The sequence below is a fragment of the Pempheris klunzingeri genome, chromosome 1 (genome assembly GCF_042242105.1).
Source record: "Pempheris klunzingeri isolate RE-2024b chromosome 1, fPemKlu1.hap1, whole genome shotgun sequence".
Taxonomy (NCBI): domain Eukaryota; kingdom Metazoa; phylum Chordata; class Actinopteri; order Acropomatiformes; family Pempheridae; genus Pempheris; species Pempheris klunzingeri.
The window spans coordinates 35,079,977-35,106,850 of NC_092012.1; the positions used below are offsets into that span (position 1 = coordinate 35,079,977).

The window sequence follows — 26,874 nt, forward strand, 5'->3', positions numbered from 1 at the left end:
ATGAATGCTGACATGAAGAAAGCATGCTGGTCCAGGAGCTTGTGCTGAAACAACGGACAGAGATACTGCACGCGCTGTGCAGCAGCGGCTCAGCTGAACACCTGGAACAGGTTCTGGACGTACTGCTGGCCCGGGGGCAGCTCATATGGGAGGACTACCAGAACGTACAGGTACCGGGCAGGGCGCTGTACACCAACGCCAGGCAGCTGCTCGACCTGGTTTATACAAAGGGTGTGGATACCTGCGGGTCCTTCCTCGCTGCCCTCAAACAGGTCCTCCCTGAAGCGCAGAGAGTCGGCCTCTCGTTCTCAGGATGCTGCCAGAATCTAGAAGAAGAACAAGAAGACCTGAGCACGTCTGCTCAGACTCTTCTGGCCCAAAGACCGAGTCTGGTCAGCAAGCTACAAGGCTGCATTGATGGTGCTCTGAAAGCTCTCGTCTCATCGGGACACTTCACCTCAGCAGAGTTACATGAAGTGAAGCTACCTCTACACACCCCCTCTCAGCAGGTACGGTAAAAACTGCCCCACATCATTCTGTCACACTTTTCAAACCATACTTTCTAAAACGGGAACATTTGAAATAACAAACACAGAGTCTTACCATGTTATAATACTTTTTGATGAACAACGTTAAACACTGACCGCTGGGGGGGTCTGCACATGGGGTGCTCCCTTATTGACGATCGCTCCATCCTAAGCTATGATTGGACATTAGAGAAGTCATGTGTTTTGATCACATGACCTCACAGCTTGCGATAACCTACAGGTTCAGTGACTTTAATTTGTTTGAGGAGGAACTGGAGCTCCACTGGAGCTTAGCTGTCCCACATCGGGCCGTTCACCCTGAACTTTATCAAACTGTTTGTATTAAGCAACCTGAAGCTTTGCATTCCTTACTACTGACGGCTTGTTATACAGAAGCCGTGTCTGGTTTCATGTTAATATTGCATACGTGGGAAAGTTTGGCCTTCAAAGCTTTCTACCAGTGTGTGTGTCCAGTGTGAAAGAGAGTCACAGATTACTTATTTTAAGTCTTCTCCTAAACCTAAACAAGTCATTCTGTTGCTTGAACCTAAACGTAACCATTTGCTCAGTGTCCCCACAGTCTAAATAAATGAGATGAGAGATCATAAATTAGAATTAAAATAAATTAGATATAATCATGAGATCATGAAATAATGAGGCTGTTGCCATCACCGTGTCTGTCAGGCGAGGCGTTTGCTTGACCACGTCAGATCAAAAGGTGACTCAGCGGCGAAGGTTGTGCTGCAGTACATTCAGCAAGAACAGGAATCTGCATCCCTGCAGGACCAGGAGAGAGTGACTCCTCCCAAAGGTACGTCACTGTTATTATCATCCTGGAGACAGTTCAGCAGTGTGTGATTGTATACATGAGTCTATGTGCAGGCTAAACCTGCAGCGTGTGTCTGAGACATACCATATATCTGCCTTTCCTTCAAAAATAGACCTGTAATTGAGAAGTACAGCGTGTACTGTGTGTTTCTGGTACTTTATCCCGTGTGTTTGCTTTCTGCCACAGAGGTCTTTAGGTATCAGAAGAAGCTGTGCAGCTCTGTGTCTGCCCAGTCCTGCTTCCTCAGGACGTATGGAGGAACCAGTCACATGCCTCTGGATGACATCTACACTGAGGGCCAGCTCGAACTGTCTCATGACTGTGCTGACGCCCGTGGACCTTTGGGCCTGGAGGACATAGTTGGCGCAGCGGGTACGGTGAACGTGGAGGCCGACACGGTGTTGGTGTCTGGGGAGGCAGGCAGCGGGAAGAGCACCTTACTCCAGAGGCTGCACTTGCTTTGGGCTCGGGGGGCGGCCCTCCAGGACTTTCTCCTCCTGTTTCCATTCAGCTGTCGCAGGTTGAACTCAGAGCACAGGGAACTGTCTGTCCAGGAACTGCTGTTTCAGCACTGCTGCTGGCCAGATAGGGAGCAGGAAGAGATCTTTCAGTTCATCCTGGACCACCCTCATCTCATCCTCTTCACTTTCGATGGCCTTGATGAGCTCAAGCTGAGCTTTTCAGATGAGCACAGACTCTGCTGCCCCACGCAGCGCGCACCTGTTCACATACTGCTGTTCAACCTAATCCAGGGTTGCCTGATGAAGGGAGTGCAGAAGGTGCTAACTAGTCGCCCAGAGGCCGTGGGCCCTGCGCTGAAGCAACACCTTCGCAAAGAGGTCCTCCTCAAAGGCTTCTCCCCAAGTGGGATTGACTATTTTGTTCGGAAGCATCACAGTGACCCCGCTGTGGCTGCCAAGGTTTTGGAGTCCCTGCAGACAAACACTGCTTTACTCGGACTGTGCCACAGTCCAGTCCTCTGCTGGATTGTCTCACAGTGCCACAAGGAGCTGCTGGGCTGTGGAGAGGGCAGCCCACAGACAATCACAGATGTTTACCTAATGATACTGCAGCACTTCTTCCAGCGCCAGAGCTCCCTGAAGAGCACCGTGGGGGCTGGTTGGCTTCAGGAGCACCTAACAACAGTCTTGCATCTGGGGCAGCTTGCTTTTGAGGGGATACAAACCACCTGTTACATTTTCTCTGGTCCAGACCTGGAGACATGTGGTGTCACTGAAAGGGACATCTGCATGGGCTTCCTCATCCGAAGCAAAGACATGTCCTCCACCTGCGGCAAACGCTATGAATTCCTTCATCTGACTATGCAGTGTTTCTTCGCTGCTCTGTACATTACTCTGTCAAACAGCACAGACCACTCAACCATCCCTAAGCTCTTTGAGCTGAAGGACGTGAGGGAGAGAGGTGTGAGCAGCACATGCTTCGGGTCCTGCTTGTCTTCCACTTGCCGCCAAGAGCAGCTTTTAGAGGGAGAAACAACAGCGGCTGAAACACCAAATCTGCAAATCACAGCCACCTTCGTGTCTGGGCTGCTGTCCCAGCGCCATGAAAGCCTGCGGCTCCACTGCTGCCCCAGTGTCGTGATGGACAAGCGGGTCAGACAGGTGGTGAGGTGCCTGTCCAAAGGCATGCAGAAACACTTCAGGTCCATCCCTCAGCCCGTAGAGGGGGAGAAGAGCATGCACGCAATGCCAAGCTTCGTCTGGCTCATCAAATGCATCTACGAGCTGCAGGAGAGCAGGATCGCCAAAGATGCCATGAGCAAGCTGGAGGTGGACCACCTGAAACTGACCTACTGTAACATCGGCCCTGTGGAGTGCACTGCGCTGGCTTATGTGCTCCAGCATCTGAAGAATCCCGTCGGCCTCCAGCTGGACAACAACTCTGTAGGCGACGTCGGAGTGGAGCAGCTTCTTCCCTGCCTGCACATTTGTAATTCCCTGTAGTGAGTATGAAAAGGTCACATTGTTCCTGCCATCTGTTTATCATAGTGAACAAAGCGTCCACTACAGCATGTCCTACGAGGCAGAGAAATCTGTGATGCTCGAGTATCTTTTTCCTTTACTAGCCTCAGGAATAATAACATCACAGACGAGGGGATCCGCAAACTGATTGCTAAAGGGATCCAGTGTGAGCACTTCCGGAAAATTTCGTAAGTTATGTCCAGATTAAGAATGCTATCTGGAAGTTACAAATGCTGTTTGATCAGTTGCCGCTCATAATCACTGTGTTTCCCTCCAGGCTCTTCAACAACAAGCTAACTGATGCCTGCACACAGCACTTTTCTCATCTTCTGAAGACCAAGCAGGATTTCCTCGCTCTGAGGCCAGCACACTCGATATTTTCAGATGTGACACTTAAATAGAACGATAATAATATGCAAATTAACTTCTCCATTTTCTTTCAGGCTCGGCAACAATAATATAACAGCAGAAGGAGCAAAGCAGCTGGCAGAGGGGCTGAAATTAAATCACTCACTGAAGCATTTGGGGTAAAAATCTTCCTGCAAAGATTACATGCATCTTTCTGGTCCCGCATTTCCATTTACCACTTGTTCTTTTTATTTCCAGGCTTTGGGGCAATAAGATCGGAGATGCAGGGGCAGAGGCCCTGGCCAGAGCCTTAGAGGGCAGCACGTCTCTGCTGTGGCTGAGGTGATATTTGCTTTGAATTTGTGGCACACGTTCAGTAGACTTAAGAACATCAAAGTATTAAAATATGTCCCACTTATTTGTGAGGTTGCATAATGACTACAGTCCTATGTATCAGTTGTAAAATATGATTTTTGCTTATTTTTTACTTATTAGCAACACATCCTCCTGCAGCTGCAGAGTACTTTATGTGAATATTATTCTAACTTTGTGTAACGGCAGCCTGGTGGGCAATGGTGTGGGGAGTGCAGGAGCGTGTGCCCTCGCCAACTTTATCAAGAACAGTACGTCACTGGAAGACATTTGGTGAGTGTCGCAGACTATTTGTGCTTGTACAATACCCGTATGGTTGTTTGACATTTGAGCTCTCACTGAAGAGAAGTGCTGAAGCTGCTCCACCCTCTCATTTCCTGTGAAAGGTTGACAGAGAACTGCATAACCAGAGCAGGGGTGGAATGTCTGATTCAAGCCCTGGAGCATAACTCTCATATCAAATCAGTGTGGTACGTGATGAACAGATACTAAAGTGTACTAAACCAAACTCCCCGCTGTTTCTGATGTGGTTACTACGTGTGTTTGGTGATTTGGCTGCAGCTTCAGTGCCAAGACAAACTGTTGTTGTTGACACTGAGTGTTATTTTGGCAGCAAATTGTCAGTGATTGATTTTGTCTTTTCTTTTTACGCTGCAGGTTGAGAAACAATGACCTCAGTGTGGAGGACGTCGAGAAGATGGCACAACGTGAAGCAAGACTTGTCTTCTGATTTCGTATCAAGGACCTTCTGTTGCTTAAATCACAGCTCCTATTTATTTAAAACTATATTTTATTTTAATATGTGAAATGCACAATGTGTTTGCTAAAATGTATTACACTACAGACGATAAAGATGCTCCTGCGTGTGGAGGTGTTGGAGGTGACTATTATTACTACCACTGCTGCTACTGATAATACAGTTTGTACAATATTTTTGGGCAGAAACAAGCAGTTTGAAAATAAGAACTTCTTCTTGAGTATTTCAATGCTACCTCTACTCTACCTCTACATTGTATGTTTCTCTCAAACTACATTTACTTGGCAGCGATAGTTACTGGTTTCATATATTAAAAAAGCAGCACATATAACACATTATATTATAGCAAGGCTCCAATTCTGCATACTGAGCACTTCAGATGATAATAGTAACAACAACAACAACAATAATAATGATAATAATAATCCTCTAGTTATGGTAAAGGTGTGAGTGCTAACCTAAAATATTAATAATAGTAAATATTGAGCAGTGAACTCTTTCTTTCCCACAGCATCATCTGCCCTGGGAGCTGCACTGCAACCTAACTATGCGCCCTGCCATTCATGGGAAAACCCCACTGAGTGGGACTAGCTTACAAACACAACGAACAGCCAATCAGCGCTTGAGAAGGACGCGGTTGACCAATGGGAGTGCAGTGATGTCACGCATGAAGTTTCGTGAGGTCGTCTCCTGTAAATAATATATCTAATGGCTGTAGCGGTACGCTGTATTATTTCACGTCTTTCCCATGGAGAGGACATTTATCTAAATGTTGATAGCGTACTGTAGAGGGTGGCAGTCCTCTGCCAGCCTGCTTGCTGTCGAGCAGCTCGCTAGGCTAACTTTAGCCTGATACTTAGCTTGTTAGGACGCTAGCATTAGCTAGCCGTTTAGCTAATCAGAGGTTATTACGGGAGGAATCTCGCTCTTTTCCGAGGCCTGTATCTCACCGAGATGGACATTTGGAATGACAGTCACCTGTAGCCTCCACCTGAACTGACACGTATCAAAGGTAAGGACTCGCTGCGCTCGGCTTTGAGCCTAAATGGCTGTTTGGTGCTGTTTAGCTGACGGCACGTTAGCTACTTCCCTCTCTTAAAGGGCCTCTGACTGACAGGTGATGGTGACACGCTGCCGCTCCGGTTGTCAGGGGAAATGTTGATGAAAACGCCCCGTGAGGCTGTCCTCGGCGGCTCCGACACCGGGAGACACACAGGTGTGACCGGACGTGTGGTTGTCACCTCAAATGGCACGCTGAGTGAAGTCAGACGGGGTCAGCCTGACATCACCTGCTGTAGTCTACCTGTGCTGCCTCTTTGCCCCTGGCCATGACGGTGCTGCCTCTTTGCCCCTGGCCATGACGGTGCTGCCTCTTTGCCCCTGGCCATGACTGTGCTGCCCCGCTGACTCTGGCACTGAGCTGCTGGGACTCCATTTATTGGAAGGAGCAAGTTAATTGACCCCAGTTGATGCTGTGGAGCCCAGGGTGACTGGTGTAGTGTGAACGGGACTGTGTGATCATCATATCTGAGGTGTCAGCAGGGGAAATCCAATAGTCCGCTAACTGAGTCTCACCCTGGGTGTCAGAATAAGTCAACTCTCTGCTCACCGTCTATTATTAGCATATTCAAATCAGTAGATATGAGTAATGCCTCACGAGGTGCTGTAACAAACAGGGGCAGTGGGGATGGTGGTGGTGGTGGTGGTGGTGGTGGGGAGGTGGGAGTTACCAGCTATCAGGTTTCTCACAACAAACCAAAGTGCAGCAGAGATCTGTTCACTAGACCAGCAGTGTAGTTACCCTGCTGATTTAAATCTCTTCATCATTACCTGGAAACCACTTTCCGTCACTTCAAAAGGGAAAGTTCATGATGATCCTGATCCGTAGTCGGTGTATTACTGTGCAATGATTTGTGGACGGGGGACAGCAGCAAAACAGGGTTTAGACACCTAGTAAAAGACCTAATTAACACCCAACGTTAAGTGAAAATGTTCTCTCAGTTTTTCATGGCGTCAGAATAGCCCTTTCCAACATCACTCTCTCTTTGCTCTCTTCACAGCTGCCAGACTCCCTTGACAAAAACAGTAATTTTACTTTGCAACACACACGTCACACGTTAGTTCTGATCTGAACCAACCATTTAATGCACCAAACTTAAGCAATAACACAAAAACACGAGCAGGCAGTGGTAGATCAGCACCTCCCCACCTCTGTGAGGTAAAATGACATTTTTCGTCCATGGAGCCTTGTGGCTTTGAAGAAAGCAAAGAAGGAGAAAGAGAACAGCTTTATATCCCAGCTGGAAAGGGACTAATCCACAGCAGTTCATCGTTCAGCATCCTGCCTGCTTCTCCAAACTGGGGTCGTGCCGGCAGCCATCTACTGAAGGTGATACGCTGACTATAAAGAAGGAGCACAGACAACCACACTGCACATAATACGCACTGTCCCTTAAATGCCATTAGGGCAGTTCTATCAAATATCTGGTCATGCTTCTTATTTCACTATAGCTCATCAGCCCTTCATTTACTACTGATGTCTACAGATAACTCTATCTCCACTTGTCTGCTTTTAGACAAAAGAAACCGGCTGCCAGTTACTTGGTTTCAGCAAGGAGATATGCAGTCGTGCTAACAGAAATCCTGTTTGAAGTATTGAGTTGCATCCAGAGCTACAGTAATCCTTTTGTATTGCCCATTGTTGCACTTCTGTTTTACCTGTTGTGGTGTTCAAATGCTTTGTTTTCCAAACCACAGAATGCCTCAGCTGTTTGAACACTCACACAAGTGTGACATATTTAGAAATGTAATGATGTGTGCTGTGGGACATTTCCTGCTGTCTGTCCTGCCAACTGACTGAAAACATTCACTGGAAATTGATGGTATTTAACTGTGCGGTGGAATATTGTATTTCAAAGGTGGCCATATGTTGTTTGTCCCTACAGACCACAGGTCAAGCTCGCCTTGACGTTGGACCTCCTGCCTAGCATGCAGCCATGAGCTCTGCCCTGTGGAGCCAGGAGAAGCCCAGTGGGGGCTTCAGGGAGGACTGGCGCTTCTACATGGTCATCAAGGAGTGTACGGTGGAGAAGCCTCCCCAGAAGACCCTGAGGATCCCCCGTGGCAGCCTCGGTCAGGCCTGCCAGGAGCGCAACAGCCTGGGGCGAACACTGCCCCCATGCAAGGGCAAGAAAAGTCTCCGCATCCTGGACCAGACCAACGTGGTGCTGAGCCTGGACGAGCGGGACGTCCTGGAGCTGGACGAGAAGCTGGCTGAGCTGCTGTTCCCCATCACCAACTGTGAGGAGCGATACGCCCTGCTCTGCAACAAGTCCCGGCTAGAGCGCGTCCGTGACATTGACTGTGGTTCGAAGGTGCGCGTCCAGCTGCGCTCGGGGGATGAACCTCTGCCGGGTGTGGTCCGCTTCAAGGGCTCGCTGCTCCCTGACAGAGCCCTCTCTGGAATCTGGTTTGGGGTGGAGCTGCTGGTGAGGATCCTTCTGTCTTTTGTTTCTTCTTTGGAGAGGGTGATGACATGGTGATTTTGCCTTTCCTCCTGTTAATCGTTGTGCACGAGGGTTTCACTACAGTAGAAATGCCCATTTCAGTGTCAGAGGCATTGTTTAAAAGTGTACTCAGCAAACCTAATCCAGTACGCTTTTTGTCAAATTCAGCAAATACCCCTCACAGACCGCTAGCTGTCTGCTCTGTGTGGTGGGAAAGGGGCCAGTGGGAGTGAGAGGGAAGTTAAATCTGACACACGCTAACAATCGAAATAGGCTAACTAGCTAAATAACAACAATCTCTGCCCAGAATTGATGACTACGCCTTAAACGTACACAATTTCCTCTTTTAAAAGAATGATTCGGGTATCTCCTCACATGACAAAAAGAAAAACCGACCTTACTACTCGCCCTTAAGCCACTTCAAACGCACATCATATCTGTATGTGTGTGTGTGTGGCCGAGCCACTTCATCAGTCTCATCTGAAACAAAAGAAGCAGCCAGGAACTTTTTCTTTTTCTGAAACCAGGTGATTTTTCACCCACGTAACACACCCAGAGTCCAAGCAGTGAAAACACACACTCCATGCTGCCTTTGTGCATTAGGCCTTGGCCTTCATTAGTGAAAGTGCTCTCGGCAGTTCAGATGCAATGAAGCGTTTGTACTCTTGTCCCTAATAAATAAGACAGAAAGTAGTATGGGATTTTGTGAGCAACACCATTCATTTGCTGAAGTGTGAGTCTGCTATTTTAAGCTCAATGGGCTTTAGTTCCTACACACATAACAGCGGGGGGGAAATCCAATGAGTACAACTGTTTGTTTATTCATCCAGATCCTCTGTGCTCACACATCGAAGTGTCTCACCAGCTTCATGTGGGCCCGTCGGCTTGCAGCTTGAGTTGGAAAGTTGTAAATGCAACTCATCTTCGCTTTGCCGATGATTGTAGAGTTATTTTGGTGTAGAGCTGATTGTACAGAACACTGGGCAGAAAGGAAAACTGAATTACATTCACATTCGTGTGACATTTGCCACGACGGTGTCACAGCGTGGCGCCTGGTGCATCATATAGGTTTTGACACAGGAAGTAAAATAAGAAACTGGCTGCAAATGTTGCTGTAGTGTTTTCCCTGACACAAGGGCAAGCACATAATGACAACATTTTAGCTTTTGTGTTAACTATTCCTTTAATCTCAGCACTGAATCTGATTATTTGATTTCATGCCGTTCATTCTTTATTGTATGTACAGAGCAGTAAGTAACCAGATACAAAGGGTTGCTTATTGCAGCACAATGTTGTTTTTATCCCTCCGAGTCCAGCTGTAGTTATGAGTGGGCCGAAGGAGCTCAAGCATTCAGACTGCAGCTCAGTATAAATGCTTCAGATAAAAATCAGATTTATTGCCTGCGCGCAAAAAGGAACCTGTGTTCCTTTGTCATGTCTACAGACTGCATGTGAAAAGAAGCACATTATGTCACAGCATTTTCTGTGAGAGCATCCAGAGTGTGTAGCAGAAAACTTTGAATGTGTTTATCATCGCAGTAAGTCAGCTCATATTCCTGCTGCAGTAATCGATCATGTGCTCTCGCCGCTCTGTGATGTTGACTATCCTTCCCTGAAGAATGCTGAGCAAGTGGCCCCGCTACCTGCCCTACTTATTATGACAATAGGTTGCTCATCCCTCTCGCCCTCCTTCTGTCTCACTCTCTACGCTCGTCTCATCTCCTCTTTGCCTGCGTCTCCCAGGAGGAGGGCCGGGGCCAGGGCTTCACAGAGGGCTCCTACCAGGGCCGCCAACTCTTCCGCTGTGAGGATGAGTGCGGCGTGTTCGTGGCCCTGGACAAGCTTGAACTCTGGGAGGACGATGATGACGAGGCCTTGGGCGAGCTGGAGGTGGACCACGTCACTCTGGTGGAGGAGGATCAGGACTACCCTCCTCTGGAGATCAACTCCAGGGTCCTGGTGCAGACCAGGGACGGACCAGAGCGAGGCACCATCATTTTCTGTGATCTGCTGCCAGGAAACGAGAGCCTGGGCTACTATGTGGGAGTTGACATGGTGAGTAAATGAATAGCTGTTGTACCCGCGACATGGCCCTAACATAGTTGATTTCCCAAAATGTGGAACTCCTCCTTTATATACAGTTCATTACTGGTGTCTGGCTCTCAAGACACAGCAGATCTGGATTTTACATTTTACATTACATACTTAATATGTCCCATAAATGTCCCATATTAAGTGTTTACATGTTTTCACTCCGTTTCAACGCTCCGTCCAGATCAGCTGAGACAAACTAAACTTCATCTCCCACGGTGTATGAATCTGGAGCTGAGCCCCGTCCTGTCATCTCTAACCTTTCCGCTGACCACACGTCTTAAACGTCAGTACAGTTGATCAAACAGCACTGTGTCACTGAGTAGAAAGCAATGATTTAGTCAGCTGGGCTGTCTGTCCCTCACCAGATGTTGGCTGTGATGCAGGCTTGTTGTTTGGAAATTGAAAAGAGGGCAAACAAGAATAGATTTAGGTGTTTTGATGTTGCTCAGGTGTTCCCCGGTGGCCTTTTCACATGGAAACAACATTTTAAAATTTAGGCCACTTAATGTAGGTGTCGTCTGCATGCTCAACCAAGAATTCACTGACTGACCGTGACAATGCAGACAAAGTGTGGTCCCGCCAGAGCAGCCATACAGAAGCTTCCTCATGTACCCAGTGATTAGAGCTATACTTGAATTATGTGTTTATTTTTGACTCACAATAAAATTCTTGCTCCGTTAAGTCAGTTATTCAGTCGAACAACAGCCCCAAAGCTGGCAGATATCTGCCAGATGATGTGTTTGTCTCACCCAGCAGGCATCATGGAGGAAAGGGAAGCATTGTTCATTTGCATATACTACCAGCATCGTAATGATGCAAAGCTGGTTGGAAGAAGTGTCACCTGGTCAGTGATATGAAGTTTATAATGAAGTGGCATGATGTTTTAATGATGAATTAGGATGCTCTGTTATGTTCCCGCCTCAGTAGAGGGTGGCAGCATGCAGAAAGTTACTCCATTCAGAGTCAAATGATCAGAGTTAACGTCTCAGGCCTTCTGTCAAGACTTTCCTTGTGTTTTTGTCTTTCTGTTTTGTTTATTTTTTATGCCCGTTCCTCTTCATGTTGAGGGAACATGTCTTGTTGCCTGGAATCACAGTAGCTGGTATCTATGGCTACTGTTGTCAGGCGGGAGTGGTATTGTAGTCATAGAGAGATTGAAACACATAAGTGAGGCATTTGACTGCTGATCGTTAGCAGCAGCAGCAGCAGCAGCGGCAGCATCGGCAGCAGCAGCAGCCCACTCAGTGCATCTGAGCCACCCACACAAAGGCAAGGCAGTCACGCGGGGAGTGAGGTAAAGACTCAGTGCTGTATGACCCAACAGCGTGGCAAGGGGCCAGCAGGCAGCTGAGGAGAGCCCACTGCTCTGCCTCACTCTGCGTCCAGCCTCGCCCTGCCTTCTCTAGCTACTGGCTCATCTTGTCTTGTCCCGCTGGAGCCGAACCCTGGACTCCAAACTAGAGAGGAGGAATAGTGTGGTTGCAGAGAAAGTAGAGATCTCACGTGGAAGGATTTGAGGAGCGAGATCGGTTGTTTTGGTGGAGAGGATGAGATGAGGGGACACAAAACAGAGGATCAAGCTGAAGCATGATATTTGGATAGGGTGATTAGACCATAGACATCATTAAGCGCCAAGAGGATCCTGCAGGAAGAAGCACGTGTGGCACCTGCTCGGTCAGTTTTACGGAGATGAGGAACGCCTGCGAGGGTTGTGTGTGTCTCATGTCTCCAACTCTTTCAGGACAATCCTATCGGCGACTGGAACGGCGTGTTCGATGGGAAGTTGCTGTGTAATTTTGCCAGTTTGGAGCACACTCGACTCGTCCCCATCTGTGACGTAATGCCAGGTGAGTCGCCTGCTGTTGGTGTTTTCTGAGAACGGTCAGCTGTCCCTCTCTTGGACCAGCCCCGAGCTCCTTCTGAGCATTCTGAGTTTGTGTTTTGCTTGCAGCGGGAACAGAGAGCCTTTTGTGTTGGTGGCTCACTTGTTTGTGAAAGTCAAGTGAGATACTCGGGCTCTTTGTTCCCCACATTGGCATATTGATTTGTTTATGTGTGCTTCTGCTTCCTCCCTGACCGGTCACACTTACATCCACCAAATCTTAATTGTGCAAATTTGTCCTGTTTGTTGGACACCCTTCCTGTTGTATACTCCAGACGGGCCACATGAAATAAGTGTTGGCGCTCAGTAGAGCTACTTTTAAATCGAACCCCAAACCAAATGAGTTACTCATCGGTTCCTAACTTGTCAGGCTTGTGATACCAGACAGTTCAAAGCCTGCTTTGTGACTGTCAGCCTGTGTGCAGTGGTTAAAGTTATGGTTAATGTCACATCTGGTGTTACTACCGCTATCACACCCTCCACACGTCATACATTCAAATGATGTTTCCCATAGCTAAGGAAACTAAAGCAGAGGCCCCTTACTGTATATTTAAATGTGTTAACATCCATTGCAAGTGGGCCGTGGGGGACATTTGGTGCATGCTGGTGTAGCGCAGGCTGATCTAACGTGGATGTATTTCTGGGCTGTGCAGAATATTCCATGCAGGACCAAAGGCTGCAAAAGCACAGTTTTGCCCCCAGAGGCACCAACAGTGACAAGTCGTCCTCTGGCCAAAGCAAACCAAAGAGCAAAGGTACTGCACCGCTGTTACTGTACAAAGCTAGCTGACCCTGTGCCCACAGCTGTCTGTGCTGATAATTCTTAAAGGGGCATTCCACCAAAATTGTCCAGTTGTGACTCCACAAATGTATAAAAAGCAATCAAACTACTTTCTGTCCTGTCCTGAAGATCCTTGGTGGCTTCACAAACTTCCAGTGATCCCCTGAAGCGATTTCTGGATAGATGAAGTCTTTGTTTTACAGAACTCTTGAATGAGACAGCAGATACACCACTTTTGATGGAAAGTCCCTTTTTAAATGATGATAATAACAGAGAGCATGCTTTTAACTCCATTTTACACTAAATTCTTGTCACAGCTGCACTGATTTGATGTGAACAGAACGTGTCGCTTCCTTTAGTTCTTTTATTATCTCTCTTTTGTGTTTACTGACTACTGTAGCTGATCATTTGACCTTTTCCCACAATTGTCTCCCCTTTTTATTTCCAATTTACTTCCAATAAAAAGGAGACCAAACATGCTCTCACACACACACACACACACACACACACACACACACACACACACACACACACACACACACACACACACACACACACACACACACACACACACACACACTTTTCTTATCTCTGTGTGTTTTTCCATGTACTTGTGTTATTTACAGGATTAGGTCATCAGTGTGGCAGTAGAAGCAAGTCTGAATTTTACTATACTTTAAATGGCAGCTCTGTTGATCCCCCCGCCCAGTCCAAATCCAAAAGCACATGGTACATTGATGAAGGTAAAACACGGGGACTCATGGGATGTCAACCATCTTAACAGCAAGCTCCTGTTTACAACAACTGTCCTCCAAACAATAGTTTGACAATAGCATGGGAACCTTCTTCTCTCACCTGCTGAAAACATGCAGCACATAATCATTTTCTGTAGGTCTTAACTCTTATGTCTTATAGTTTTGACATACTATAGTGTTTAATGACGTCCACTGCATATTATCAGTGCAGCAGTCCACGTAGTAAGTGAGCCTTCTAATCTAATTTCAGCAGCCGTGGTGCTGAAACACCACCAACAATAGTGATTACTGCCCTAAACTTGACCCATTACAGATGTTTGTTTATTCCACAGTGTAACTGAGCATCTTAATGTAGTACTCACTGATGTAGTTGACCTGAAGTTGACCGTGTGCTTTGACTGGCTGCTTCTGACACGTTTGTATAAACAGTATTTGTCTCATTATAAAGATACTTTAGAAAACAGCCTCACAATTCAGACATTTTACCGACATAGTTGGAAGTCATAAAAAAAAATAAAATAAATAAAAGTTATGTGATGAATGAAGTAGAAAGTGGGAGAAGTGGAGGTCCATGCAGATTATATTTGCTGTATTTACAGTATGTGAAGGTTATGTCCTGTAATTGGAGCATTCTGGGACAAAAAGCCCACCTTCATCCTGCACAACTTCATCAGTGGAAGTAAAAGTTTGCTCTGAACACAGTTGGCTGAAAAACATCCGTCAGTGGTTTGTTGCAGTAGCTTGCTGTAAAGACCTCTCCACTAGTCGTGCCCTTCATCACCATTTTAGTGTCGTATTCCTCCTGCATGGAGTCATTGGTGTTCCCCTCAGGCTTTTGATAATGCTGAGTGCTGCAAATAACTCTCTAACTGGCTGCCGTCTTGTTCTGGCTGCAGATGCTGATGAAATATCCAAATTTCTGCGTGATAGTATTTGCAGGCCAAAGCATCAGTAAAAGCCTTCATTTCTCCTGGTGATTCAGTCACAGTGGCTCATTGTGTCTGTGTTTTGGGGACAATTGGGGAAATTACATCACTCATATCATCACCAATCCATGTCAGTTGTGAAGGAGTTTGATGAGTTTTATGAAAATCGCATCACAACATCTCCTGTAGTGAAGAGGGTGGAGGCAGACCATCACTGAGTGTGCGTCACGTGCACACAGACGTTAACTCATGTCTCTGTTTATGGTCACATTCTGGATTCTTGTTTTCATCCTGATTGAAACCGATAAAACTAAGAATAAAAAGCAAAAGCGGACGCACAGTGTCACCTCAGGATGACGGCAAATACTCTCATATGAACACTTTGAAAGTTGGACTGAATGACTGTGTTGTTGCCACACACACACAGCGCTTCACTGCCTCTGATAGTATTTCAGCTCTAATGCAGGAATCAGGAGAGGTCAGTCATAAATGGCTGACGTGCTGTTTTCACAACTGCTTACTCACCCTGTGAATGTGTAATCATCCTCATCTTCCTCAGGGTCACTTTCCACATTCTGGGGTGTTTTTCTTTGTGGTTATCCAACTAGACTCAAACCTCCCACGTTTTCTCACTGTTCGGGTGTGAACAGGCGCTGCTCGGAGAAAATGCACGTTGGGATGACTTTCTTATAATAACAATAATCAGTCCACATTCATTAACATATAATCATAATGATGGTGTAGGGGAGGTTGTTGAACTGTGGCCAACAGTTTTCATATATGTTCCTGCTTTCATAGCAGAGTTTCAGCAGCACAAGAGACGCAGACACACACTTCGCTGGCTGCCATCTGGTGTCATTGTGAGGACTAACAGGACATCATTTCAGCCTGACGTGTGAAGTTATTTTCTTTTCAGTTTTTTTGCTTCAATGACTTGCAGTGAAATCAGAAAAAAAGTTTGAGAGCAGCGCCAGATATTATTGTTTACAGTCCCAGTGACATCACAGATTTCTCCAGCCGTCTGTGTGACGTCTCTGCTCTGGAAATAGTGGATTAGATGCTGCACATGGATTGAGTTATTTAGTTGTGTCCAGACGGTGACGTGTTCCCTCAGGAATAAAGGAGGTTCACCGTCACCAGTTTTTACATGTAGGAGCATTGACAGGAATATTAGAACATCAATAGGAGCACTGATACTAAAATATATATGTTAAAAGTACAAGTAGCACACAGTTCATGGGCAGAGAAGCATAACTGGATCAATACTTAAAACTGACGGTGATAGCCTGCGAGACAAAAACAGTGTAAAGGTGTCAGAGGCTGTGCTGATAACAGAGGTGATATATATGTAGTATGGTAGGAGCGAGGTAATTACAGGAAGGGTATAAGATAAAGTAATATGATTAAATAAATAGATTGTAAGATATGACAGATATGTGAATACCTAAATTACTAAGAATGATACATATACATGTTGGAAGTGGAGACAGAAACAGATGGGAAACGTAAAGTAAAAGTAATTTCTTCTCATAACTTATGATGCTGGAAAATCTGAGACACAGAACATTTTGGACCAAACATGCCTCTCATTGGCAGGGCAACATGCTCTCAGCCTGAAATACTAAAGCAGCTTCACTTTCTCATTTCTCTCCTGCAGTTGGGGAGGACCCCGCCAAGTCACTTACTGACACGCCCCCTGACTTCAACCAGTCCTCCCCGCCCTCCAGAGCCCCGCCCTCGGCCTCGTTGTCCAGCGACAACAAGTTCCACTCCCTGCCCTTCAGCCTGAACAGGAAGACCGGGCCCATTGACAGCATGAGTCATGGGCCTCTCTCCCTCTCCGTCCAGTCGGTGATGGGAGAGCAGCCCGAACCCCCGTCACCCGCTGCCCCGCCCTCGCCGCGGCCTACCACGCCTCCCCGGGGGCAGCCAGGTCTGGAGGTGGGCTCTCTTGTGGAGGTGAAAGAGAACCCCCCTCTGTGTGGAGTCATCCGCTGGGTGGGTCTGCCCCCCGGCCTGCTGGAGCCTTTGGCCGGACTGGAGCTGGTGAGACACACAAACACAGCCCAGTAAACATGGAGGGTAGAGTCAGATTTCAGTAGCAGTAAGTGGGGGGGGGCAAATGGTCAAATGATATAATCATGTCAGGAGATGGTCTGATGAAAAACAGTATCAGTATCAGTACAGCGCTGAGGTGCTGGTGTGTCCTTTCTGCTTGGTGCCATTTCAGCCCCCCCTGCCTGAGCTAAATGCTGCTGATGATCAGCCAACCCCTCCTTCATTAACTTCATCATCCAAACATCTTGTCAAAGTAATTGTTTGACATTTTGGGAAATACACTTATTTGCCTTCTTACTGGGAGTTAAATGAAAAGATCTGCACCACTTTCATATCTGTGTGTTCAGTATAAGGCTACAGCAACCAGTTAGCTTAGCTTAGCATTAAACTGAAATCAGGGGGAAACAGCTGGCCAGGCTGTGTCCTCAGGTAACAAAATCTGCCTACTGGCACCTCTGAAGCTCCCTGAATAACATTATAACTCGTTTGTGTAGTACAAAACAGTGCACGGGTGGCAGTTTACAGTAGCTGTGGTTACATGGACAAAACTCCTCCAGTCAGTCCAGTGAAATCATCCTAAACTGTTTACCTGACTGCTAAATATACTGGTCTGATCAGATGTGTGTTTATATGCCCCAAAACATTCAATCAGAGTAGAACTTAAACATGCCCACAGTGGTTCAGCCTGCTGTGAAGCGTCTAATTCACCAGAGATATAGCAGAAGAAGACGTTACAGAATACATTTATTCCAACCAACACCAGTAGAACAAGTGTTTACATGGTTATTAGTCGCTCATAGTTAGGCTAACCCCATCAGGCTGGTCTCCTCTGATCTTTATTCTGGTTGGGCTGTTATTGGCTCCATTTAATCACAGCTACTGCTTCCTGGATTCTCAGCTGGTTGCCTGGCAACCTCATGGTGACAACGAGGCTCCAGGAAGTCACTGCCACCCACAAAAAGTGAATAAACGTATTACCCAGTATGTGAAACTACTCCTGTGAGCACATTTTCCTGCTGATGGTTTGTATGCACATGTGCTACTGAGTGAAAACACATCAGTCACTAAATCGCTGTTGAGAAAACAGTGCTGACGAACAGGACGAGGCATTGGGAGAGGGCAGACTACACAGATGGAAGGGTTTCTGTAGTTCACACACACAGCGCCTGGCAGTAACAGGACGACGTGATGCTGTCCTCCTCTTCCAGGAGGTCGAGTGTCCTGGCTGCACTGACGGCACCTTCAAAGGTACGCGATACTTCACCTGCCCACCCAAAAAAGCCCTGTTTGTGAAGCTCAAATGCTGCCGGCCCGACTCCCGCTTCCCGTCCCCGCATCACTCCTCCAACCCCATAGAGCGGTGCAACTCCATCGGTGAGTCAGGAGGAGCAGCCGGCGCCAAATTAACTGTGGCACCCCAAAAGCTCTGTGTTCACACTCAGACTGTGTGTTTTTCTGCAGCGTTTGGAGGTTACCTGAGTGAGGTGGTGCACGAGAACACACCGCCCCGCACAGAGAACGATGGCCTGGATGTCATGGTGGGGAAGAAGAAAGGCATCCAGGGCCACTACAACTCCTGCTACCTGGACTCCACCCTCTTCTGGTCAGTACGTCTGACAGGAAGCACATCACTAGCTACAGTACTCGCCATTTTCCGTTCATATGTCTGGAGCTCAGCCACATCGATCGGCTGCGTGGTGCCTCCTCAGCCAGCAGAGCTGTGTTTGCCCAGAAGCAGAAGCTAATTAGTAAAGTGTCCTGACTTTGCCCACTGGCTCTAACAGCAGGGTGTTCTCCTGCTGTTCCTGCTGCTCCTGCCAACACTGCCAAAGGGCCGTTAAACAAAGCAGTCAGCCCAAACATCTTCAGCACACTACCGCAGATCCAGAAGATCTGAATAAGAGTGAATATTTTTAATAAACTGATACAATAAATACACATTGAGCAAAATGCATTAGATGAAAGTTGACCACATTAATGTTCTTGGATGATATCCGTTCTTTAATGTGAGGTTAATCACCACGTACCTGGATGTCCACTGTAACCTGTGTGTTCTGCTCTGCAGTCTTTTCTCCTTCAGCTCCGTTCTGGACACGGTGCTGCTGAGGCCGCGCTCAAAGACCGATGTGGAGTATTACAGGGAGACGCAAGAGCTGCTGCGCACAGAGATCGTCAACCCCCTGCGCATGTACGTCCGACTGGTTTAGTACTCTCGTCCTCTGCTGCAGGTTTTTGACCCATGTTGTTGGTTTTGACTTCGTGCTGTCATCACCTGTTTTAGGCCTCTCCAGACTTTTAAAGAAGAGCTCACATGATTTAAGTTCAGATAAAGAAAAGAGAACAGCTCGCTTCTAACTCCTCCTCGCTCTCTGTCCTCCAGACACGGGTATGTTTGTGCCACTAAAGTCATGAAGCTAAGGAGGATCCTGGAGAAAGTCGAAGCTGCTTCTGGATTCACGTCTGAGGAAAAAGGTATCGGAATGAGACAGAACATGTGTTTATCGGTCCTCCAACAAGTGTTTGTTTGTACTGGTGCAGTTTGTTTCACTGTGGAAACAGTCTGTAGGAACACACCCAGCTTGATGTTGTTTGTTTGCACTGGATGGCAGCAGTTACACAGGAATGTCACCTCACATCTCACCAACGTACATATTTTACTGCAGATCCTGAAGAGTTCCTCAACATCCTGTTCCACCACATACTGAGGGTGGACCCGCTGCTCAAGCTACGGTAAGGGCCAGCTGGAGCCACGGCCACCTATGAGCTGTGGCTGTGGATAAAACTCGGGGAAAAGGGGAGTTAAATGCATGAAAGTAAAATAATTCATGGAATTCTTTATACGACCGTGCTGCTGTATGATAAGTACGATATGGTGAAGCATGAATGTTGAAGGCTCAGCTCTGCTACTGCATCAGTGCAGTTTATCAACAAAGGGACAGTTTACACCCACAATTTACAGAAAGTATACCCCTGAATTATTGATAAAGTTATTACTGAATGAGGAATAACTTATTTGAAATGATAAAATACCTTTTATAGACTGTGGATCCACTGTAGCTCATTTACTGCCTATAGACAAAAAGCAGCTCGTGTGGAAGCACAATGTTGAGATGTAGCATTATTATTGTCTCAGCTGCCTTTTTACTGAGCTGAAATGGTTTACACATCAGTGCAGAACCACATCTTAAACCAGACCGTGTCTCGATCTGCAATATGTAGATTTACTGTCACATATAGTTTCACTTCTGCTGCGGTGCTCACGCCGGAGACTTGATGGCAGACGTGTGGGCAAAGTGGTTTAACTGTAGGAGTGTTTTTCATCGTGTCATGAAAACTCCCTCTACAGTTTAAGGATATTTGCATTTGAGCAGATGCCTCACCACAGATATAGTGTGCTTTGTTAGCACATTTTTACTTATATATCTGTGTTAAATATCTCTGTCTTATAGTGTCATATTTCTGTGTCTTGATTATGCACCAGTTTACCAGGATGAATTCTTTGTATTGTGAAAACTTTCTTGGCAGTAAACCTGATTCTGATTGTGAGAGCCAGGCGTCATCATCTCACCAAAGCCAAAGCCCAGCAGTGACAGACCCACAGGGCTCTTAATCTGAAACACGAACCCGTCTATACAGCTATCCAGAGACAGGATGCAGATGTTACAGAAACTGTGTTTATGGTATCTGAAGCTGGAAGCGTTTGAGCAGACCTGCTGTTGGTCCAGTCAGATAAACATACAGAGAGGGATCTTTTCTGCTCACATTATGGTTTTCCCCTGAGGAAGGAGGATGTGGATAAAAAGGAGATAAATGAACCACGCCTGTGTCCTTGTTTTGCAGGTCGGCAGGACAGAAAGTCCAGGACTGTTACTTCTACCAGATCTTCATGGACAAGAAGGACAAGGTCGGAGTCCCCACCATCCAGCAGCTCCTCGAGTGGTCCTTCATCAACAGCGACCTCAAGTTTGCAGAGGTACGTGTCATTTGGTGTCCTAGTTTAAGTAGAAGACGTTTCTTCTGGCTTCTGCTGCTGTGATCTCGTATCGAGGTTAAACTGACAGTTTCTGTTAAATATAAAACTATTTCTAAAATGAATTGATAAAACAACCTGACAACAGACCTCAGCAGAATGTGTGTGAGGTGTTCAGATCCAGAAAACATTCATTTCTGGATTATTAGTATTTTTAAACCAATGATGAATAAACAGTCCGCCCCTTCATTCATCTGAAAATACCTCTGTGCTGTAGCGCCCCCCTGTGGTACATGTTGGTGAGTGGAAAACTACCTTCCAGTTAATTACTAGTTATTTAAGTCAGACGTTGTTTTAACGATGATGAGGAGAATAAACTGCTGTCCGTCATCTCCATATTATTTTAAAAGGTTGTTAAAGTCTGTAATAGGTTGGAACAACACTGCATTCAGTAGTATTACTGTTTGAATGTGTGTTTTAATTTTTCTTATTTTAGTGAATCTTGCCCTTCTGGCCTTGTCACACCTGCAAAAAGTTTTCTCCCGTTAACTGTGGAACGTTTTTGGATCTCTGTCATCCAACAGAAAAATAACAAATGAAGATGTAACAATCGGTAGAATATATAAGGTCCAAATGAAACGTCAGTGGACTCGAGCAGCCTCAGGGGCCACCACTTAGACTGGGAGATCTAGAGTCTGAGGAGGAGAGGAGGACCTCTGTAGTCCCTCCCTGCTCCTCATCACAGGCCGCTACACAGGAAATATCAATGACCGGCTACATTTGAGCATTTAAAATGTGTAATACAAACATTACATTACACAAATGGCAGTGAATGAACGTGGAGTGGGACTGTCTGCCTGCCAGCTGTGGTCTGTAATGTGTAATGTGTGTGTAGACTTTGTCCCGGCAGCCCTTCGGCCTCACATTTCACTTCCTGTGTTCACTGAGCTCCGCTGATGTGTCCACGCTGCTTTGTTGATCACTACATACACCCCCTCCCCCTCCAGGCTCCCTCCTGCCTTATCATCCAGATGCCCCGCTTTGGCAAGGACTTCAAAATGTTCAACAAGATTTTCCCCTCACTGGAGTTGGACATCACAGACCTTCTTGAAGACAGTGAGTTGCAGCCAATAATTTTTTTCCAGAGTGTAAGTTTGATGTGTTGTTTCTGATCAATGTGCCACCGGGTAATGAAACCCCACGAGGTGTCACTGCTACTCAGCGGAGATGAAGGAACTCTTGTTTTCTAGCTTTCGGAGCGGCTCCTCACCTTTTAAAGGACGACACTTTAGTGTGTCAGCCAGAATAAAGGTATGTGTTTTTTTTTTTATCATCCAGCTCCGAGGGAATGTCGAATCTGCGGAGGCCTGGCGCTCTACGAGTGCCGAGACTGTTATGAGGACGGCGACATCACCGCTGGCAAGATTAAACAGTTCTGTGAAAAGTGCAATACACAGGTAAACATCAGAGAGCATCACTGCAGCACCGGCAGTAGAGCGAGGGTCAGGAGTGTCCACTAGGTGGAGCCACATCCAAAGGAATCACACTGAGTCAGTGCACAAGTTCTGCTGCAGAAGAGCGGCTTCTACAGCACACTGTAGTTCATAGGCTGTTCATTTCTCTCACCAGTACTGGGTGCATTTATTGGAGTATTGTTGGGCTTATGTCTAAATCACCCACCTGCCAGTGTGAATCCTCAAATGTACCTCAGAGCTTTTTATTTTCTCTGATTTAGATCAACCATGTTCAGCATATTTAGTTTGACCTCAGCAGGCCACAGGAACAAACAGTCCGTGTGACGGCGTGTACCTGCTTGTCCTGGTTTAGGTTCACCTCCACCCGAGGAGGAAAACCCACCGGCACGGCAAACTGTCCGTCCCCAAGGAGCTGCATGACGGTACAGGGCGGCAGGGCAGCTTCCCCCGCCAGAGGATGGAGCTGTTCGCCGTGCTGTGCATCGAGACCAGTCACTACGTGGCCTTCGTCAAGTACGGCAGCGCAGATTCCGCCTGGCTCTTCTTCGACAGCATGGCCGACCGTGACGGTGGGTGTCACGGCCTTGTGATGCCGCGCGGCTGTGACATCAGACTGATCCTTGAGATGACGCTGTGATGTGCAGGGAATGTTTTCTGTAACACTGACTTTCACATCTTAGTGACCCAGATGGTGTTTTATGGCCTCAGAAACCCAGTGAAGAACACACTGATCAACAGAAAGCATTCATGCTCTCTGGTCTGCTGTTTACATCCTGAGCGTCCGTGGTGGTTTTATACTGTACGGCACAGTGGAGACACAGAGGGGCTGTTTATTCCTGCAGCGATATCAAACATGGCTGCCACAGCAGACGAGCGCTGCCGTTTAGCTGCAGTCTAATGTGGGTCCAGTTACTCAGAGGGCTGCAGCTCTAAATGACTTTCATTATGAATCCATTCACTGATCATTTTTACACTTGACTCATTATTTGAGTAGTGAAATGTCAGAAAAGTGTTTTTTCCTGTCGCGCTCCTGGAGGTAAAAGAAGTTATTTGGTCCATTAATTGATCATCACAACAGTTTCTCATAATAACAATAACATAATAGATTTCTAATTGCTTTTTTATGTATTTTGGCCAAAACATGGAGTGTTAATTCATGTGAAAGTCACATAAAACGACATAGTGAGTATTTAAAAACCAGTTTTACCCCCCCCCCCCCCCCCCCAGCCTGCTTGTGTTGCCCTGATGCATTAAATCCTGTTCCTGCTTTAGTGTCCAAACACTAGACTGTGAGTGTGACGTGACTGTGCTTTTGATCATGTTGTCTCTAATGATGGTGCGTGTGGTTTTGCAGGAGGGCAGAATGGGTTCAACATCCCCCAGGTGTCTCCCTGTCCGGAGGTGGAGGCCTACCTGAAGATGACCCCGGAGGAGCTGCACGCCCTGGATCCCAAGAGCATCCAGGGCCAGGCCCGCCGCCTGCTGTGCGACGCCTACATGTGCATGTACCAGAGCCCGACCATGAGCCTGTACAAGTAGAGTCCTCTCCCCAACCCCCAGCCCCTCCACCCGTGACCCTCAGCCACGCCGCCTCCCCCTCTCCCAGGGCAGGAGATTCCCAGAAAGACCAAAAATGAAAACTAAACTAAAAGAAGAAAGGCTGCCTGCCAGCAGGGGTGCTTTCCCTCTCCGCCCCGCCTCTCCTCGATGCCTGCCCATCACGGGGGGCCGGAGAGGAGGAGGGCGGGGGGGAAGGCCTATTTGCACTGTGCATTTGTTGAAATGTTGTGTTCTTCATGTAGTCCTATGTAGCTTCCCTGTGTCTCGCAGCTGAGCGTTGGCGGTGGATGATGAAGCATAGGTAGGCCTTATGAAGGCTCCCTCCCTGCTCCGAGAGGAAGGAAGAGGGGCGGGGGGGGGTGTGCTCGCGTCACCGCGGCTGACAAAACACGTGCAACAAAAACAAAAAGATGAGCTAGTGGGAGGACCTCGGCCACCTCATTCACCTTAAGAAAAGAGGAGTCCTGCTATTCTTAATCACTGTAGAAGACGGGAGCTTTCCAGAACGCCACATGAAGGAGGCAGTGCAGCATCGAATCCTCCTCCAGCCTCTGTGTACTCCTCTAAAAACTTGTGTAAAGTCTCTTAGTAGCATAGATTTCTCCAGGTAGTAACATCAGCAGTGTAGACGTCCACCCACTGTGCAGTCGCATCAAGACCAGAGTGTTCTGCTCTTTGTGAACCGGTTTGCATATTTCCCATCATGCTGTGTAAATGTTTTTACAGTTTATGTTCTGCAGAAACAGACGCAGCCATTGTAAAAGTCTCGACCAATGCTGCACTTGTGCTCGACGCCCGTGTGGACCGGGATCGGGGAAACGCTGAGGTTTTTCTCTCCCATTGGAAGTCACAGCGAGTGTCTAATTTGTTGGTTGGGAGACATCAGTTTTGTGTTACAGAATACAAATGTGCCTCTCCTGTGTAGCAGTAAAGGAGGCTGTGCATTGCTAATGCCGAGTAGATGCCAGATAAACGCATGAAGGGAGACTTGTACAATGGCTCCTGTTGTAAAGCTGGTCGGTGGAGCACTCCATGCATTCACTGGGTCGATGGGGTGAAGGACTGGAAAGCTCCGGCTGTTTCCTTAAAGAGTAAGAGAGCGGGGTGTGACGAATTTCACATGCAGTGTTTTTATTTTTATGTCTCGCCGTGTTGATGACTAAATCTAAATTATATTTTATGTTTACGAAGCCTTTTCTCTGCCCGTCATGGCAAGTATTGACTCTCGCTGCCTTCCATGAAGATGTGACATGCAATGTTTCCAGCCATGCACCGCGTAACAACACAAGTGTGATCAAATACTCTTATTTATTGTACTCTGAAGATGTTACAAACTCATATGTCGTCCCTTTTTCAAGAAAAGCAGACAGGGTTGATGACACTGGCTGGGGCACTCCCTGTCCTCTTTCACTGTATATTGAAGTGAGTTGTTGTAGTTTACGCTGTCTCATAGCAACTACTGAATGTCAATAGTGAACCAGTGGAGAGCTAAAGGACGGGTCACGGACGAGAGGCACAGGGCCGGTGACCTCGGGGCACCGTATACGTGTATTTAAAGAAAAAGAAACGAAAAAAATGATTCCATTTTATTCCAGTTGTAGCTAAGAGTAGCTAAAGCATACCAGTCATGCCGTGGATCAACATAGAAGGTGTCTGTTGGTTTTTATACTTCACACAGAATTGGATGAAAACAACAAGCTGCACATGTTGGCATCAGCATTATATATATTTTTCCAAAATCACAACTTAATCATGGAGCTAGTTGTGAGTATAAACGTGTGTGTGAGGGCGTTTTTATAAATTAGGTTCCAGCTGACAACTTCCATTTTGCTCTGTGTTGGTCTCCACTGTCCCGGGACCCTGACGGGGAGCCTTCCTGTGTCAACTGTTTCTGCACTGCTGAAGCTTGTCGCTGACTGGAGCCTTGTTCTCTGTGAGAGAAGTCTCAGAGCGCAGGATGAGATTTAGACTTTTTTCTTTGTTTTCTGTTGCATCTGTACAGTATAGACATATGTAACGGGTGGAAAATTAATGTCAGTGATGTTCCTGTAAATGTTAACAAAATAAAGCCCATTTTGAAGGGTTGCAGTGGCGTCACCGGCTGAGGGCGGGGGGGGGGCATAACAGAAGAGATTCTGTCACAGGTTTGGTGCTTCAGGGTCACAGACCGCCTCGCTGGGTAGTATGGAAGCCCATGTAGGCCAAAAACACAACAGCAACTCAATGATAAATGCTGAAGAACTTTATTTTGTGAAGCTTCCTCACCCTGATGAGGTGTTCAGCTCTGTTGTGCCGTCAGTCTGCGGACAGACATGAGAGCAGAGGGAAACCGGAGTCACATTCCTTCTTGTGTTCACATACTTGGCACATGAAGCTGATTCTGATTTCTCTTCCGTAGAGTAAGAAAATAAAAACGGACCCCCTCCCCCCCAACCCCATCACGTTCACAAACACGTCCCCTCGTGGATTGTTCTCCACGTTGTGTCAGTCCCAGTGGTGGAAAGTAACTGAGTACATTGCTTTATTTATTATTTTATCATTATTAAAAGGTTGTAGGCACTTGTTTCTTTACAGATTTCACATCAGACTTAGACATTGTTAAATATTAAACACGACCTTTTGGAGCGTGAGCCCTCAGACGACCCCCCCCTCCCCAAACTTCTCACATGGTTTCATTTAAATGACTATAAAATTATTAAATGTTTTACAAACACAAAGACGACAGAGAAGTATAAACAGTAGCTCCTCAGATTTATCCTGTGAGCCTTCGTTTGAGAACCTGTGTTCTAGTTCTAGAGTGTTCTAGTTAAAGTGTTCTAGTTAAAGTGTTCTAGTTAAAGTGGTCACCAGCACACAGCAGTAAATCAGCACTTCTGATGCTTTAGTGCGTCTTCCAGGTGAATCCAGGACTTGCAGTGGAGGATTTTGTGGTCACTGCATCCTGACGTCTCTTTAAACTGATCTTCTGCTCTGTGAGACAACACATCAAGCCTTTAAACGAGCGCGGACATTTGGAACTGCAGTGGTTGTTGCACATCAGCCCGTCTGACTG

The 26,874-nt window shown here is 46.8% G+C and overlaps 2 protein-coding genes across 3 annotated transcripts; both read left to right on the forward strand.

Moving 5' to 3' along the window:
* On the forward strand, positions 1 to 7,108 carry nod2 (nucleotide-binding oligomerization domain containing 2). Its single transcript, XM_070837646.1, is given in 13 exon segments — positions 1 to 25; positions 28 to 509; positions 1,212 to 1,338; positions 1,543 to 3,319; positions 3,443 to 3,526; positions 3,616 to 3,699; positions 3,782 to 3,865; positions 3,945 to 4,028; positions 4,248 to 4,331; positions 4,445 to 4,528; positions 4,716 to 4,938; positions 5,327 to 5,827; positions 6,876 to 7,108. Coding segments are annotated over 11 exon segments (2,988 nt in total). The 3' UTR covers positions 4,789 to 4,938; positions 5,327 to 5,827; positions 6,876 to 7,108.
* Positions 5,511 to 25,890, forward strand: cyld (cylindromatosis (turban tumor syndrome)). Of its 2 annotated transcripts, none has more exons than XM_070839466.1 (17): positions 5,511 to 5,535; positions 7,761 to 8,303; positions 10,065 to 10,376; positions 12,157 to 12,262; positions 12,951 to 13,052; positions 13,705 to 13,821; positions 16,417 to 16,805; positions 18,026 to 18,191; positions 18,279 to 18,420; positions 18,883 to 19,005; positions 19,198 to 19,289; positions 19,481 to 19,547; positions 20,658 to 20,790; positions 21,795 to 21,903; positions 22,126 to 22,244; positions 22,615 to 22,831; positions 23,617 to 25,890. In XM_070839466.1, the coding sequence occupies exons 2-17, from the start codon at positions 7,812 to 7,814 to the stop codon at positions 23,799 to 23,801; spliced, it is 2,871 nt and encodes a 956-aa protein (XP_070695567.1). In that variant the 5' UTR covers positions 5,511 to 5,535; positions 7,761 to 7,811; the 3' UTR covers positions 23,802 to 25,890. The 2 variants fall into 2 exon arrangements, with proteins under 2 accessions (XP_070695567.1, XP_070694880.1); XM_070838779.1 differs by lacking the exon at positions 5,511 to 5,535 and adding an exon at positions 7,109 to 7,204.
* The last annotated feature ends 984 nt before the right edge of the window (positions 25,891 to 26,874 follow it).

Coding starts and splice junctions, on each gene's coding strand:
- cyld (XM_070839466.1), top strand. CDS start 7,812: ATGAGCTCTGCCCTGTGGAGCCAGGAGAAGCCCAGTGGGGGCTTCAGG. Junction 10,377..12,156: donor ACTATGTGGGAGTTGACATG/GTGAGTAAATGA, acceptor CAACTCTTTCAG/GACAATCCTATCGGCGACTG. Junction 16,806..18,025: donor CTTTGGCCGGACTGGAGCTG/GTGAGACACACA, acceptor CTCCTCTTCCAG/GAGGTCGAGTGTCCTGGCTG.